This window comes from Camelus bactrianus, chromosome 14 (genome assembly GCF_048773025.1).
Source record: "Camelus bactrianus isolate YW-2024 breed Bactrian camel chromosome 14, ASM4877302v1, whole genome shotgun sequence".
Taxonomy (NCBI): domain Eukaryota; kingdom Metazoa; phylum Chordata; class Mammalia; order Artiodactyla; family Camelidae; genus Camelus; species Camelus bactrianus.
The window spans coordinates 7,970,008-7,988,559 of NC_133552.1; the positions used below are offsets into that span (position 1 = coordinate 7,970,008).

Sequence of the window (18,552 nt, forward strand, 5' to 3'; positions counted from 1 at the left end):
GAGACTGTGTGTGTGTGTGGCAGAGACAGAGAGAGAGAGAGAGAGAGAGAGAGAGAGAGAGAGAGAGAGAGAGAGAGAGAGAGAGAGAGAGAAAGTGAGCGAGACCTCAGACATTTGGGAACTGTAAAATACTGTCACACTGCCATCCTGTCTCCACGCTCCGACTCTCACTTGGTGTTGAGATGGAACCTGCAGGTGGCAGGCATGGAGGAAGCACTGGTGAAGTGATGACACATCCGTGAGCCCCATCACCGCCTCAGCGACAACCCAGCGGTGCAGACGGGACTGTTCCTACTGGTTAGGCCCTTCCAGGGCCGTTTGTCTCAGGTGCTTCTGAAAGGGTCTTTGTAAAACTGCTTTTACGTATTTCTAATCGGCATTTTAAAGCCAATGTAAACTTATGAAGTATACACCTTAGATCTCAGAAGTTTCTCATAGAATTTTTATAAAGTTTAAAAGTTGGGGTAGAGACGTTTTGCAAGGTCATGGGAAGCATCTGTGAACAGGCACTAGGCCTGGTTGTCAGTGATGCCTGACGGCACCCAGCACAGTGCTCTGCACGTAAGAAATTCGAAAAGTTTTTTTGAATAAAGCCAAGATTGAATTAATGAATGTGAGTTAACATGGATTCAATCACCACAATATCTGTATAAAAGACACACTAGTGTTCAAATAATTCCCCACCATGTACATCACTTAGAACGGTGTCAAGTATTTAGAAGGTGCTCTATAAATGTTTGCTAAGTAAACAGACCATAATTATTACTAAATGGATTAAACATCATTTCACAAAGTCATGCCACCAACCTGTTTGGCCTGGTCAGAGAGGCCCCTACTCCAGAGTCCCTCCTTTCTCTGACCCCGGTGGCCTCGGACTCATTAAGAGACGCTCCATCTCTTTCCATATCACTCGGAGTCGTCCGACCTTCGGAGACAGAGTTGCCTTCGAACTCTAAGGTGATCTGATTGGGAGACGTGAATGGGCAGAAGCCAGCTTCTCCAGCCAGTGCATTTTGTGTCTGCAGCTCAGGCAACACGTTTTTTGACCAGTCATCCACTACCTCCTGGAGCCCGTTGACATGATGCAGAATGTCATCCAAGTGAGGGAAGAGATCGTCCTTCTCCAAGTCCAAAAGGTCTCCGGTGCTGGCGTACAGGTGGGAGCCAGGGACGTTGTCGTAGATGCTAACTCGACTGGCTCTGTGGCAGGACGCCATGAGCCTGGGCTCCCTGGCCCCTGGGCCCGGCTGTCTGCCCAGGGAGATGCTCCCAGTCCTCCAGTTAACCTCACTGCTATTGTCCATTGGCGAGAGGCTTTCGATAGAGAGCGCCTTGGGGAACGTTCCTGGCTTGTGATCCTTGGGAATATGCACCACCAAGTTCTCTTGGGAATGAAACTCCTGTGCGTGGTGGTTTTGGTCACCTGCGTCCCGCAGTGCTGTCCCCGCCAGCACGTCCAGGTCTTCTAAGTACATGCCCCCGCGCTTGTGGGCCTCCTGGCACCTCCGTTCCTTCAGGCCAGGCGTGCTCACCCCACTACTGCTGTTTTCCGACGGGCTGCTCTCCCCACTCCATTTGCTGGAGCCCGAGAGCCCTTTTTTGCTGGCGTCGGGGGACGAGCTCTGGAGATGGCCATTTGGGATTTGGACGCACTGCATGGCCTTGAAGGACTCGGGCTCCTGCTGCAGCACCGGCCCGCTGATCACCAGGCCCCCGGTCCGCCCCGACCCCTTATGCCTTCCCTGCGCTCCTTTCCCTCGCAGCGTTTCCATGCGCTTCAGAAATGATTTGGCTCTGGTCCTGGCGGGCTTCTCATTCTTTGGGTGGAGAGGGTAGTGGAGAAGGTCTCTGGGGGACTGCAGGAGGCTGCCGCCGCCCAGCGCCGCATCCAGCATGGCCGGGCCGTCGGCGCAGGGCCGCCCGGGGCAGTCGAACCCCTCCCGGCCGGCGCCCTGGCCGCCCGGCTGGCCACGGCCGTCGCTGCCTCCGCTGCTTTCGCTGTGAATGGAGCAGACCTCGGGCTCGCTCAGGTCGGTGAGGACGCTTTCACTGCTGGTCGTGTTTCTCATCCTAATGTCTCCCGACGACCCGTTTCTGTCCCCTCCGGGAAAGAGCGCGTGGAGGTCGTCCACGCGAGACCACCGGCGGCTGGTTCTTTGGAAAGTCCATTTGTTGCTGAGGCAGAGGTCTTCCTCATCGGAGTCGTCACCCTGTAAGACATCAGGGAGAAGGCGCGCTTAGAGGTGGCTGGGATGGCGACTGCGATCGAGGTCAGCATGGGCACGGGACCCTCGCCTCCTTTTCCTCTCTCCTCCCTTTTTCCTTTCTCCTCCCTGGGCACCTTTGCAGGGTCCCTCCACCCTCTGACTGTCCTGCGCACCCTCTTCCTTCCTACTGGCTGGAGGATCCCTTCTCAACCTGCCAAGCTCTCTCCCTTTAGTTTTCCTTCCTTCCTCTCTAAGAAGCTTCCCTGACTGATTACAAAGAGGATGTAATTACCATCTGACTATCAGGCTAAATATAAGACACCTGCAGTTTCCCTTTTCACACAGAAACTTAATCCTGCCATAAAAGGCACTTCTTTCCTGAAACCTTTTCACGGAGCCCAGGGACCATATACTCCAGCTCCTCTCTTCGGAACCTCGGAGTCAGTATACCTCGAAGCTCACACTTCTTGGTCTCCCAAACTTGATGCTTATCATATGTTCCCTGTATACATTAACAGCAAAATTATCTCTGAATTCCTGGAAGTAGAAACTTGGGAGCTGTTCTAGTGGAGGAGAGTCCAGTCCAGCCTGAGCTGCGGGGCCAGCCGTCTTGTTTTTAATCAATTCTGGAGTGCCTTCGGCAGGACACACGCGTCTGGGTGCTGTGGCCCCATGGCTTTGCCCTGCCATATACACTGCACCTCACACATTTATCTTGCTTGTCTGGGTTCTGCCTGAATTTGTAGCCCCTGAGAGAGGAGAGTCTGGGTTCCCTGAGGCCAGAGATGGCCTTGTTTATCTTTGCAAATCCCTCCAGCCCAGCATAGACCTTGACATATAAATAATTTCCTTCTGGGATGAACTGAATCATCGACTCCTTCCTCCTCCTCACCATGCACATTACCAAGACCCAACTCTGAAATGATTCTCTGATCTGCTCATTCATATCTTCATTCCCATTCCCTAGTGCAGGCCCTTGGCACCTCTCTGGGTCTATTACAGTAAAACCCTGGCCAGAATCTTGTCTCCGGCACCTTCCCCATCTAAACAGCTTTCCACGGTGTAATCCAAATACGGTCATAGAATTTCCCAGCTTAGAAGCCTTCAGTTTCTCTTAGCCTCCCTAAGTCTTTAGTATGGCGTTCAAAGCTCCTTCAACCCGATTGCAATGTACTTTTCTTATTTCAGCTGTTCCTCCTAATTTGCCTGCATTCTGTTCCCTGTCAACTGTGCCCCAACATCAAGCTCTGTCACAGGATTAAGAGCCTAAAGGGTATTCATGGTCCCCACTGCTGAGACCGTCCTTCCCTGGTCCCTGACCATTCTGGGGTACTCAGCTCATGTGCCTCTTTGGAAGCCTTTCCTGACGGCCCCCAGACGAAGACTGTACTTCCCCCTGAGCTCCTACAACATCTGGTTTAGCTCTTTATTGTAGCACTTATTATAATGCTAACTTAAACTCATTCACAAGCACCCACTCTCAACTGTTGTAAGTAAGCTCATCAAGAACAGGGCCTGTGTCTCTGCATTTTATTCATATTTATATTCTCCCCAATGCCAAGCACACAGTAACGCTCAATATTTTGTTGTTGTTAATTCAATTAATTTAACTTGATTTTATTTTACTTTGGCATCTGGTTTTAAGACCTGGTTCCAAGTGCTAGTGGTACCAGTTAGACTTAGGTGACTGAATGCAAGTTGCTTATCTGTCCAAAGTAAGTTTCTATCATTTATAAAAAGGGACCAAAAATAGGCCCTGCCACTTAGGTTTGCTGAGGGGATTAAATGAAGTAATGCATTTCCTCATCGCTCACTGAGGAGCATCTGTTTGTTTGTAATGTTCCAGTGTTCGTTCAGTTGCTCGTGCACCGCCTGTACTGCTGATCTATCCTTTTACACATCTGGCATCCACCTTAACTTCTCTGAACTTTGCAAAATATTGTTTTTAAGGGAAAAAAAAAAAAACAAACAGATGCTCAGTCAATAAATGTGGGATCTTCCCATTCTTGCTTCTTCCTTGAAAATCTAGATTCACGTGAGTTGGACCTTATAAGTGATAAATTCGAACTTTCAAGTAGCAGGTGGAAGAAAGTAGAAAACCATTGCACTCACGGAGACTTCCACAGCTCTGGGAGCACAGTGGGAAATCGGCTTCAAGTTTTTAAAGAGTGGTAGAAAACTTTAGTGAAAGAGTTTAAAAGTTGAGCAAATGGAAAAAAGCAAGACTCTAGGATGACAATTCAAAAATATACTTTCTTTGTAGCATCTGCTACTTGTTCTTCCCCTGTGATTGAGACAATAAACCCTGACATCTGTGCCATTTAAATATCAGGTACGGTGACACGTCGCATTTCAGGAAGCTGGTGAGGAGAAGTTGATATTAAGTAAGCATTCTGAAAAAGCCTTTTAGCAAATAGTTTCTGAGAAGGCAAAAGGATATGTTTTTAAAGAAAATATAGATATTTTAAAATAGAAACTACAATATTTAGTGTTGGCTCCAATGAGCTCTCTAAAGCGAGCCCAAACTTGGTTACTGATCCTAGCAAACCACATACTAGGGGGATAAGGACTTCTTTATGTTGGTTTAGAAAAGATGCCAACCTGGGCACTGCGGTCTGGGGATGGAAAGCCCGCCCCTGTCTGCTAGGCTCTAAGAGTTTATTATACTAGCTCTGGGCAAAAAGATATTTACAACCCAACCAAGGCATATGAAAATGTGGTAAACTCTTGGAAAAAAAGGCAAACAGTTCAGGGAAATTTTGCAATATTTAGGTTGATTGAACCAAAACAAACAAACAAAAACCAAAGGAATAAAAAACAAAAATAAAACAGAGACAAAAGAAAAAAACACCCATCTCCTTTAGCACTCTGTGCACACAGTTATCGCAGGGTCCCGAAGGGTACTGACATGCTTCTGTGTCTGTTCTTCCCGCTACTGCAGGATTTTTGAAACTACTGATAGTGACACACAATAAGAAACACATTTTTCAGTTACACGATGAATAAGTACTAGGGATGCAACGTACAACATGGTAAATATAATTAACACTGCTATACGTTATGTATGAATGATGTTAGACGCGTAAATCCTAAGAGTTCTCATCACAAGAAAAAACACTTTTTTTCCTATTTCTTCATTGTATCTATATGGGATGATGGATTTTCAATAACCTTATTGGGGTAATCATGATGTATGTAAGTCAAATCATGCTGTACACTTTAAACTTATACAGTGCTATCTGTCAATTATATCTCAATAAGACTAGGAGGGAAAGAAGAAAGTGATCCATATACAGCACTTAGAATAGTATATGGAACATACTAGCTACTGATGAGAAAATACGTTTTGTCACAACTCAAAGCACACATACAAATTACACTAAAGCTAAATAAATAAGCAAACAAATAAATTCATGTTATCAGAATTACCTTTGTCCTCTGATGTTTTATATTCTAGTTTAATCTATTTCATTTAAAAAAAAATGTTGTTTGCAACCCACCAAATTCATCTGACAACCCACCAACGGGCCATGATCCACAGCACGAAAAGCAGGCTGTGCTGGAGTTTTACTGTTTGTACACACTCAGCACCCAGGGGACGAGCGGGCACATGGCAGACGCCCCAGTCATGATTGTGAAGGTGTACTGATTGTTTAAGAGATTATCAGATTTCATCTGTTTGATATTTTTTTGAGGCTAATAAATTAGTTTTTGAGTATTTAGAAACGCAAAATGGAAATCTGTAGGAGTCATATGTGTTTATGAGAAAAGGACACACCAAACTAATATTATTCTCCTATCTCCATGGCTTGGTAACCCATGGAAATACTCTGGACAGGGAGTGTCTGGATTTTAGCCAGGAACTGACAAAAGGCTCTCACGATACTGCTGTGGTCAAGACGGCAACGCTGGAGGCTATGGGGCATTTTGTTAGTAGCTAGTTGAGTAACTCCATCAGAGTGTGATCAAAAGACTGAAGGCAACTGAGGGAGAGGTCTCTGGGAGATGCCTTCAGGTGATGTCTGTTTTAGGAACAACCTGAATGAGTCAGAAGAATTCATATGTGAAGAATTCAAATGTGAAGATGGCATGAGGTTATTCACGAAGGGATCTTGAGCAAGATTTTAACATTTGAGATTTTGAGATTTTATTCTCTCAGCTGTAAAATGGAAGTGATAACAACAAACATCTGGCACGGTGTGTATCACAAGCAGATGAAATTACATGTGAAAATGCCAGATAAATCTTAAAAAGTGCAAGACAAAACTAATTATTGTTGTTAGACAATAGTGATATTGAGATGCATGAAGATCCTAACAAAATTGAAGGATGACCTGTTAATACGATGAAATTTCATGAAGTAACATATAAGGACCCGAACTTCACAAGTGTATCATAGGACATGCAGGATGGAACAGACTTCATCTCTATTAATAGCCTTTAAGAGTGGTAGCAGATTTAAGATTAATATGACTTAACTGGGTAATGTGGCTGCCAAACTAAGACAGCCACCTTGGGATGCCTGACCAGAAGCCTGGATCTCAGCCCCACCATGTTCTGCATGGGTCACGTATATCAAGAGTAACGGGCTGCATTTTAAGGAGCACATTGAACGGGATGTATTTCTAGAGAAAAATAATCAAGATGGCCAAGGATCTAAACACCACAACCCCCTATGAAGGATAAATGAAAGAACTAATAATTTCGTATAGAAATAAGAAACTCTAAGCAGTGCTACTAGAAGTGCGGTCAAGGGGCTGCCAGTCCCCAAACTTACCAGTCTTCAGTGAGATAAGTTCAGACATTGAGAGGAAGCATTAAAACTGTCATCATTTGGCAAGGCTGCGCTATCAAGTTCCTGATCAGTGGACTTGTCTTACTGAATAGGGTTGAGACCAGCTTAGGAGTTGGGTGTAGTAGGTCCAAGTTACAAAGTATGACATTTCGAGATTAGTTTACCCAACATAATCCAAAGTGTACAATGTACAGGAAAGAAAATTGTAGGAATTTTACAGAAAGTGTTTTACAGAAAGAAAATTGTAGGAATCGGCTAGTGATGAAGGATTGAAGATGAATTTTGAAACTAAAGCATGACTTCATTTTGAATAAAAGGTAAAAAAGATTAGCCAAAATTTTAAAAAATTACTTTAAAAAATTCTTCTTTGATTCCAGTCAACAAATTCCGTGAGACTAGTTTCTTTATGACTAGTATTAAAACAAAGAAACATTTCAGATGCACATTTTCCCCTGTGAGTAGTGTTGTCAATCTAACCTAAATTAGATAACAAACAAAAAAACTCCGTCATGAATACTCAGTCATAGTGTTTGAAGCGTTCATAAAGACATTTAATATGAGGAATTGCTATTTCAAACTAAACTTTTGGTTTAGTTCTGACAGCTGAACAACAAAAGAGTTTAAAGTGCAATTGTGATTCTTCGTATTAATTGCCTAAATGTACACTTTTTATAAAAAAAGAACATTTTTTGTAATACTTTTCTATTTCCTGTTATATTTGTTCCAATTATATTTATTGGAATGCAATTTTGTATCTGTAGAGTTTAATAAAACATTTAGGTTTGTATTTTCTATAACCTTTTATCATTTCATATTTCTAATCATTGTAGTGAATTTTACAAAAATATCTTGATCAGTGGCAGACTGGAAATTAAAAAAAAATCAGTCATTCATCATAGTTTGAGAAACTTTGTTTGAGGTTGAGCAGAAGTCAGGAAGCATTTTGTAAAGGGTCAGATGGTAAATCTTTTAGAGTTACAGACCATACAGTCTGTTACAACTTCTCAACCCTGCCTTTGTAGCCAAAAGAATAAGTGTGGCTTTGTTCTAATACAACTTTTTTTTTTTTTTTTTTTACAAAAACAGGAACAGTAATTTGCTGACCCCCAGTCTAAAGAAAGGAGAAATCCATATTCTTTGCTTCTTTGGAGAAAAGATGGGCAAGTTTACATCAAGTCAGCATTTAGTTTATCATGTGGAAGACTTCTAGTAATTAGGAAAAAGTATATTGCCTTGCAACACAGTGAACTCATCATGTCTAGATGTTTATAGACAGAGGCTGAGTGAATTGTGAGAGTTGCTGTAAAAGTACATCCTGAAGTGGACGAGAGGCTGGAAAAGATGACTGAAGGTCTCGTCTAACTCAAAGATCCTGTTGTTCTAGGACATTCATGTGCATCAGTCTTCAATTTAAGACAGTTTTAATACTCTCCAGCCAAGTGAATGACAGAACAAAATGTAACTTCTCTCCCTTGACTCTGCTATTTGGGGCTGCCAGGACGTGTCTTGTTTGGTGGGACACTGGGGTTGGGAAATGCTGTGCAGTGGAGGGGGAGGGGGAGGGGGAGGGGGAGGTGGAGCCCGGCCCCTGGACGACAGCTGCAGCTCCTTTGACATGCCCTGGGCATCTGGCATCTGGGCCAGGAGGTGCCGGCTGCAAGCCGGTGATTAGTCATGGTTTCTGTGTTGTTTTCCACCTTTGGTCATGATTTCAGAGAGCTTTATTAAAACTATAACTTTAACCAGAACTTTCTTTTTGAAGCCGCTCTTTCTTCCAGCTGTAAGAGGAGGCTAACCCATAGTTGGATGGAAATTTAGCGTATCTTCCATTAACGTGACCTGGACGGAGTGGCCGAGCCCTCCGGTTCACAGGCTTGGAAGGGACATGCCACTTGCAGCGCTGCAGGGGGGGAGGCGGAAGCCAGAGGCGCACCTGCTGATCTCAGGCTTCCTAGAAATGCCTCCTGGCGGGGGTTTAGTAAGTCTTCCAGTGAGCTGGGGGCCATGACTGAGGACACTCCTGTCCACCCGACTCTCACAGGGAACATAATCTCAAATCTTTAAAGGACCACTTTTCTCTTCTGCACAATGGTAAGGCACTACCTTGTGGGAGGCAGGTGTGATTTTGTTTCTCCTGGTGCTTTATAAGTGGCATTTGATGGACAACAAAAATGCACACCTAACTAAGTATGAATGAGGCCAAATTCACCATCCTCATCTATTTGTGGACTTTTTCTTTTCTGGCTTAGGTCAACCCACCAAACCCTACAGAGTTAAAAAAAAAAAAAATCAAAGGAGAACCAAATTCAAAGCCAAGCAATGAGATTCATGACTCATTCACTACAAGAGATCCAGAGATAAATTTCCATGATGACATTAAATAAATTGTGGACTTGAGTAGGGCTGGCAAGAAACATCCCTTTCCTAAAAACAACAATAAACTACGTAATTGTATGTATTGGTGAGGAAACCCTTCCAGGTCTTAGGCCAAGGGCCAGAAGCTCACGCCAATATATGTCTGAATACCTCTGAAAGGTCGGCGGGGGGTTGGGGGGGGCAGTTTGTGGACAGAATAGCTGGGTTCAGATCCCGCCTCTGCTGTTTCTGCTTGGCTTTGGGCAAGTTACTGAGCTTCCCTGTGATTTCTGCATCTGTGACGGGGTTAGTGTTGGAGAAGGAAGAGTGCCTGGCAGAGAGCAGGAACTGGGAGAGTGTGCCAGCCATACCACAGAGTGCTAAGTGGGCACACACAGCCCTTCAGAGGCCCAGTGGCCCTGAAGGGAGAAGAATGACTGTGGCCGTGGAAGGTTAAGCCATCTGGGGATGACATTCTGCAGAATTAAACATGTCTGGGCCCCTGAGGATTAGAGATGAGCATTATATTTCTATCTCTTGGGTTGATTAAAATGGGGACATACCCAGAGGAAATGCTACTGTCTTTTTTTTTTTTCCCCTTTCCAAACAAACGAATTCCAAAGTTGCTTGAAGCTTCCTGTGGTGCTTGGTTCTCAAGTTTCACTTTCTATTTGTGATCATTTGGCTTAGTTCCAGCCTGTATTTATTTTTTGTATTTTTCTGCAGTAAAAAAAAAGACGAGCCTATGACTTGTGGAAGGGGCAGGGAACACATGCCACTACCAGGGTCTCCCGCATAAGGGCTTAGACCACAGCCCCAGAGGGGCTGGGTCACAAGTGGGTGGAGATCACCCACTGGATTTATTAATTTCAAAATTCAGGCCACGGGTCCCCGGATTACAATGTGAAAAGCCACATTTTATTCAAGGGCACACATCTGTAGGGCCTAGAGCTAGCAGGGGGCTGTGAGGGTGTGTGCCTCTCTCCAGCATACAGAGTAAATTAAGAACATGAGAATACCGAAGTGAGCAGTTCACAGAGGTGCTTCTGGGAAGGTAACGCAGAGAGCCTAACAAGTGTTACTCAAGCCCATCTCACGCATGGGTTCTGAAAAGCTGGTCATGAGGCAAGAATCCAACAATACCACTTGGTTGAAAACTGTGCTGTGTAGACCAGCCACACTGGCGTGGCTGTGCTGGGTTTAATAAGAACCATGTGTTACAACCAAAACAACAGCTGACCCTCCTGCTTCAAATAGTATGTATGCCTCTCCAGGGGGCTGTTCAGCCAGACAGCTGTTGGGACGTTTATTCCCACATTTTTAATTTATCTTCAGCCTGGACAAATTGCTCATGTTTTAATATGTCTCTGGGTATTGTTTTTCACCGCTTTACTTCCCTAGCTTAAATCTTTGGTTCCTAGCTCAAACCCCAAATTGTTTTGAAGGTGAGGTCAACCAAAATTCATTTGCACTTTTTTTGAGTGCTATTTCAGAGCAGAAATTCAGGTTAAAGTTATTTTTAAAGATTAGGTTACCCAGGAGAGACTTAAAATCCATGGGCTGTAATGACTTCTCTGTGTAGACCAGAATAAGGAACACTTTCTTTTGACTGAGAGATGTTTTCTCTGCTTTTCAAAATATATTGAAGCTTGACTTGTTACCTATTGGAGATGTGAAATGAAAAAAGCAGTAAACGCTCTTAATTCTGAGTTTCCTAAAAGGATCAGTTCAGCGAGAAAGAGAGGTCCTCAGCGCAGTGGTCAGGGGCCTCGGCTTTGGAGTCAGACACACCTGAGGTTGAAAGCACGCGCCTCCACTGGCTGGAAGATCATGAGCGGGGACTTAACCTGTCCAGGTTTTACTTTCCTTCTCTAGAAAACAGAGGAGCCCTGCCGCAAGGGATTAAATGCCATAACCCAGCTCCCGGGAAACAGTAAGTGCTCGGTGAAGTACGGCTTTATTTCAAACCTGAAGTCTCCAGTCTCCACGGAGAGAAGAGCACATGCTAGGAGAGGGAGGGAGCAGGTGGCTCATAAAACTGAAGAACATGCCCCATGACTAGAGGACAGTTCTGGGGGGAGGATGGTGGGAGAAGGGACAGCTTGCGAATCTGTCCTTACCCTCACCCTCCGCCCCTCCACCACGATGAAAGGACCCTGCCTGAGCATGAACGCATCCTGAGCTGCCCTTGAGATAAAACACACAGGAAAAAACGAAGCAGAAGACACCTGGCCTGGCCCCGAGGATTCTTTGCTGTGTTCTCTTACTCTGCGAATCACGGTGGAGAATTTGAGTCTGACATGGAGTGGATACTGACAACTGAGAACCCCCTGAAGGATTACCACAAACAGCTAAGGCACTTTTTTATCTTCATGTGAACGCTCTGATAAAAACTAAAGCAAAATGAAACAGTGAGACAAGCAGACGTCAGCCTAGGTTTATAACGGGCTTACTTACGATGGTTCTGACAAGATGGGGCATTTGGAGAACAAACATAGATGGTCAGGCATTTCAGAACTTTGCTTTGTTTTTCATCTGTGAATGCAAGCTTCTTTTATTGGTGTAGCCACGGCCTTAGTAAGGTGTAGACACCTACCTTTTTCCTTTGGAAGTTCACATCAAGTTTCATTGAGGCACACTTGTTCAACGTATTGAGTCGTCTAAAAAGAAAGAAAAATGTGATGATTGCTACCACTAATGAATCTTAATCTTCTTTCCAGTTTGATAATTCTCATACATTGCCAAGTTGAAAGTGCAGAAACAACCAGTCACGTCCCGAGAGAAGACTGCACTCACAGAAGGCATATGGGTAAAGGGTTCCCATCGGTTCTCCAGGCTCCAGACCTCAGGCAACGTTCTGTGAGGCCTAGAAACCCCTGCCCCTTTCCAGCCATTTCCTGGCTTCCCTTTCCCCTGCTTTTGGAACCCATGGGCCGTCATTTTAGCCATACTTTCCCCAGCCCCTCAATTCATCTGCCACCGTGACCTTCTACCCAGTCTCTCCTGCTAATCCCCAAACTTGGATCAACTCCACCACCTCCTCTCCTGCTGTACAAGTGGGAAAATTACTCACATTACAGTGTTGAATTATAGATGCCATGGACTGAATTGCCCTCCCAAATCTCATACATTGAAGCCCCAAACCCCAATATGACAGTATCTGGAGTAAGAAGTAATTAAGATGAAATGAAGTCATAAGGCGGAGCTCTGATCCAATAGGATTAATGTCTGTGAAGGAAGAGACACCAGAGCTCTCCCTTTCTCAGTCCTCTGTGGGTGGACACAGCAAGAAGGTGGTTGTCTGCAAGCCAAGAAGAGTCCCTACCAGGAACCAAGCCCTGTTGGCACCTTGATCTCGGACTTTCCAGCCTCTAGAACTGTGAGAAAATAAACCTCTGTTGTTTAAGACACCCCAGTCTGTGGTATTTTGTTATGGCTGCCTGTGCTGACTAATACATAAATTTTGAAATTCTCCCTCAGCTGGGCTCCTCAAATTGCTGCACAGCATTTATTTCATTTTTCCCCTCTCTGGTCAGCATCCATTCTCAGATCATGAAAAAGATCCCAGTCCATCAGCAGATGACTTAGCCACCAGTGCCAATGAGAAAATACAGCTTCAGTCACTAATTCTTTTAACAATTCTTTCCTTCATCATCAAAAAAAAAAAAAAAAAAAAAAAAAAGAGAGAGAGAGAGAGATGTTCTTATTCTTTTTCAAAGCTAACCCTTTATCATGTTTTTTATTTCAACATCCACCACTTCACCTGAGACTTGGATACCTCATTTATTTCCTCTCACCTCAGCAAACTCTCTGATGGTTAGGGAGCGAAGCCAGCTAGATACAGACAGGGGAGTGGATCAAGGGCTCTACCTACTTGAAATAGAATTCCAATCAACCCTCTTCTTTTTGCTCACCTTCAATCTCACTTCACGTTTTTGACTTTTAGGATTTCTGTAGTGAAAATTGAGTTATTTCATGACTTCTTCCACTGACCACTTAGATTTTGTTTTTTGGGCTTGCCACGTCCTCTACTACATATTTCTGTTTTTCTGCTTTGAAAGTTTTGTAATTGTGATCTCTCTCTCTGTGTGGACATTTGCCTTTGTAAAGAAACATCTCTCTGTAAATTAGTGGGAATTTAGAAGCAGAAAATTCAGATGTAAAATCTCCCATCTTTGACCGATGACCTTTGTTTTCCTTTTCTTCCTTTCTTCCTTCTTTCCTTTCTTTCTTCCTTCTTTTCTTCCTTCCTTCCTTCCTTCCTTCCTTCCTTCCTTCCTTCCTTCCTTTCTTTCTTTTTTTCTTTCTTTCTTTCTTCCTTTTCTTTCTTTCTTTCTCTTTCTTTCTTTCTTTCTTTCTTTCTTTCTTTCTTTCTTCCTTTCTTCCTTTCTTCCTTTCTTCCTTTCTTCCTTTCTTCCTTTCTTCTTTTCTATTCTAGTTATACATAGATCTTAAGTTTTCAGTTCAGTTTTGGCAACTGAAATTACCCTCGAACAAGGTAAATAAGATTTCTTGACATCAGAAAGTTCTTTTGCGCTCCTTTACTGTCAATTCCTCATCCCCTCACCACTCCCAAGAACAGCCTCTTTCTGATTTCCATTATTCATAGATTGGTTTTGTCAATTCTTGGTCATCATATATGGGATCATACAGTATTTTTGTGTGTCTGGCTTTTTTTCACTCACCACAATGTTTTTGAGATTAATTTGTGTTGTTGAGTATGGCAGGAATCATTCCTTTTAATTGCCGAGTAGTATTCAATATCCCTAATGAAGACATATAATTGGTTTACCAGCTAGACATTGGGCTCTTTGCAGTTTTGACCAATGACCTTTTAAATCACCGAATCCTGTAGTTTTCTTCTAGCAAAGACCTATTCAGAGCAAAGGACAGTAATTTGCACTCACCACTCCTTGAAACTCTTCTAGTCTTTGGCATCTAATATTATGAATTCTCTCATCTCTCTAAACACTGTCTCCTTCCTATCATACTTGCACCTTAACTATTAATGTTTTTTAGGATTCAGACTGCACTTCTTGCTTGTTTTACTGCATGTGCATAATGAGAGATCTCATCTCAAAATAAACTACACTCTGATGATGCCCATCCTCATTTTCTAGCCCGGACACCTCATCTGAGCTCCAGGGCTACATTTCTAATGACCCACTAGTCTCATCCATGTGTGGGGTCCTGCTGACCCTTCAAACTCACCTGTCAAACCTGAACTCATTATAGTCTCTTTAAAACCTAGTTTTCCAATTTAGAGCCTTGTCTTGATTAAAAGCATCACCACTAGGCCACACAAACTAGAAAACGGAGTCATCTTGAGACTCTTCTTCTTCAAGATCTACACTCATCTGATCACCAAGTCCTGTCAATTATACCTCCATGGTGTCTTTGAGGTCTTGCCTCTCCTTGGTCCTACTCAGTCCCGTCTCATCTTTTACTGAGAGTCAGGCAACAGCCTCTCAAATTGGTTTCCAATGCTTCACATTGAAACCAGTTCTAGTTCTCAATTTTTTATCGTGTCATTCATTTACTTCAAAATATTTGATGAGTGTCCTCATTTTCAGCCATCTCCAGTTTACTCCCTTGCTAGACATCCATTAGTGTCAAATGTGAGGCAGTTATGGATTAGAAGCTGGTCATCTAGTCTGAAGCTGTCTTCTGCGGGTTCTTGGTCTTTGCTCCTATAACTGACAGCCTGTTTCTTTGGCCAGTTCCACATGTGTTAATGCCTCTACCTCAGAGCTAAGAGTGGTATATGAAATAAATTATATACAGTTGACCTTTGAACAACATACCTTTGAACTATGTAGGTCCACTTACGTGCACATTTTTTTCAATAAATATATTGGACAATTTTTTGAGATTTGCAACAACTTGAAAAAACTCACAGATGAATTGCTTAGCCTAGAAATATCGAAAAAATTAAGAAAAAGGTATGTCATGAATGCATAAAAACCATGTAGACACTAGTCTATTCTTACATAGGTAAAAGGTGATATGTAATATAAAATTAATGATGTGTTAGTTTTATTACTGTTCATAACTTTGCTTTGAAAAAAATCACATTATTATACAATATTCCTCTTTCTTGTAATTGGAGAAGCTGCATATCAGTTTATTATCACAGGTATGGCTTTTAAAAAAATAATGGTGTTTCCAATTCTGTACTGTACTGTGCACATAGCTGTAATACTGTATGCCATAAGAATTTTGTAATGATCCATTCCTTCGTGTACAGGCTAAGCTACCACGAAGCGGTCCTACCAGTTACAGCAGGCTTCCATGAAGCAGCCATACTGCTACTTCCTCCATATCAATGCATGAATCATGGTGCCTATAAATAAACAATTTCCTTTCCACATGATCTTTTCACTTTTGATGTCCATTGTTAGCAACATGTGTAGCATCTGCAGTGTTTTGTATCAATATTATCACAATACCGATGTAGGTAGGTACTGACAGAGGACTCATCTTGTGTCAGATGACATACACTTATGGTTTTGGAAAATGCAGTGCAGCACTGTAAATGTATTTTCTCTTTCTTATGATTTTCTTAATAACATTTTCTTTTCTGTAGCTTAGTTTATTGTAAGAATACAATATATAACACATATACAAAAGATGTGTTAATTGACTACTCAAGTTATTGATAAGGCTTCTGATCTACAGTAGACTAAGTAGTTAAGTTTTTAGGGATCCAAGAGTTATGTGTGAATCTTGAATTCATGGGGGGCGGGTGGTCAGCATCCCTAACCTGTGCATCGTTCAAGGGCCAACTGTACATACATATCCATAAATATATACTCATTTGGAAGCTCTGATATATACCTAAATAAGTTGATGTTTCTCATTTGGCAGCTCTGTAACAGGTTCGTTTAGGAAGCACTGTCTGTTATTTATAAAATTTACTTATCTAACAAAACCGTTCTTCCATTATGGTTTGGAAACTCAAACCATTTTATTCTATGAAAAAGTTTTTGATCTGCCACATATACAAAAGATATCAAAGAATTCATACTTTATATACCACATACTTGATGTGCTTTATACTTTCTGATACATACAGGAAGTTTATTATTTTTTAAAGCTAGAGACTCTAACTACATTTAACTACATGATTTGGATCCTTTTATCTCCTCTAAACTCAGATGCTTGCTTGTGTCTTAAGAATTGCTCCTCTACTAGGAGAAAATGTTTGCAAAACATATATCTCATTAAAGACTATATTCAGAATACATAAAAGAACTCTTAAATTCTATCAGTAATACAACCTAATTTTAAAAATGGACACTATATTTGAACAGACACTTCTAAAAGAAGATATACAATGGCAAATAAATGCAAGAAAAGACGCTCAACATCATTTGTCATGGGAGAAATACAAATTAAAATCATAATGAGACACCACTATACACATGCTACACACACACAATTCTATATAATTTAGATTGTCTAAATTAAAAACACCAACAATACTAAGTTTTAAAAGAATGCAGAACCTCTGAAACTTCCAAAGGGGTATGGCCTCTGTAGGAAACAGCTTGGCAATTTCTCATAAAATTAAATATATTCTTACCACCGACCCAACAATTGCACTCTTAGTTATTTATCCAAGATAAAATACATTATACATCTATACAAACACGTGTACTTGAATGTTCATAGAAGCTTTATTCACAAAATGGGCAAAAAAGTGGAAATAACCCAAACATCCATTAACTGGCAAGTGGATAAAAAATTACTGTATATCCATACAATGAAGTATTCAACAACACAAAGGCACTAATTTCCAATATGTGTAGCAACGTGGATCAATCTCAGAGGCACTATGCAGAGCGAAAGAGGCCAAACACAAAGCGGGCACTGTATGATCGCCTCTCTACAAAATTTTAGAAAAGGTAAAACTGTGGTGACAGAAAACAGTTCAGTAGTTGCCAAATGTGGTAATGGAAATGTTCTATCTCATGATTATGGTGATAGTTACATAACACAACCATATATATTTGACAAAACTCATCCAATTGTATACTTTAAGTTGGTGAATTTTAAAAAATGTAAAGTATACTTCAGTAAAGCCGAATTAAAAATAATGCAAATGAGTAACAGCAGTGGGAATGCTGGAGTAAAGATCTCTAAAATTCTGCTCTTGCATAAAAGCAACAAGAATACTAGCAAAAATGGTCAAAATCAACTTTTTAGGAAAATCTGGACATTAATAAAGGCTTGCAACAATCCAAGTAGTGTCTAGTTAAGAAAACTGAGAACAGTGAGCTTTGCCCTATTTCCACGCCCTTCTTCTCAGCTCTGCAAGAGCTTTGAAAGCCAGCAGGCATCACAATCAGGGTAGCTGTGAAAACTGGCAGCCTAGCAGCCACCGGAGAGGACAGAATGGGTTTGACCTCCCCCAAAGCCCCATTTTAAAAGAATTATCATTATCTGAGCTGTCTGGCAGTTCTCTCAATGCCCCCATTCATAGGGCTTATCTTTATTTAACCTGACTCTGAGTTCATCACTGAGAATGGTTTTTTCCCAGGGTGTCTGTCAAAAACAATCAGTGGCAATTATTTAACATCACAGCTGCCTGAAATGGTGATAACAGTTGAGCCAAACAAGAAGTGAGCCAAAATGAATAAAAGGAATAGTTGGGGGAATGAGATGCCCATAAGGGACCAAGAAAAGTTCTGACATAGGCGTAGGAATCTAGAAGGCCAAGCACATGGGCAGAGCTGCATATCTAGGAAAAACCTGAGAAGGTCTAATTTCTCACCTCTGACTGACCTTGATGATCTGCACAAGCAGGAAGTAATACCTGAGACAGAGTTACCAACTTTCGGCTGGAGCACTGAAACCATAGCCCAACATGCACAAATTGTCCCTTGGCAAAGGCCAGGAGACGTACTGGTTCAAGACATTTAAGGAAATCTCTGTCTAATCATTTGCTGACCACAAAGCTAACCGAGTACAGATTTCAGTGATCATACATGAGAAAGGATTCAGACTTTAGATAATTACTTGAAGAAAGTCATTAAGCAAACAGAAACAATAACAACAAATCTTGCAGAGGAAGAACTCTGATTCTGAGAGTTGCCTCATTAGAATGTTTAAAATGCCCAGTTTTAAACAAAATTTATAAGACAACAAACTGATTCTAAAACTTATATGCAGAGGCAAAAGACCCAGAATAGC

The 18,552-nt window shown here is 42.1% G+C and overlaps 1 protein-coding gene across 6 annotated transcripts in view; it reads right to left on the minus strand.

Annotated features, from left to right (window-relative positions):
• The window catches only part of STARD13 (StAR related lipid transfer domain containing 13), a 210,373-nt gene that overhangs the window by 23,557 nt on the left and 168,264 nt on the right, over positions 1-18,552 (minus strand). For all 6 annotated transcript variants that reach the window (XM_074378062.1, XM_074378060.1, XM_074378059.1 and 3 more), the window contains 2 exons: positions 11,954-12,017; positions 808-2,210 (listed from right to left, as the gene is read on the minus strand). In XM_074378062.1, the coding sequence (XP_074234163.1) occupies positions 808-2,210; positions 11,954-12,017 (1,467 nt within the window). The remainder of the gene's footprint in view (positions 1-807; positions 2,211-11,953; positions 12,018-18,552) is intronic.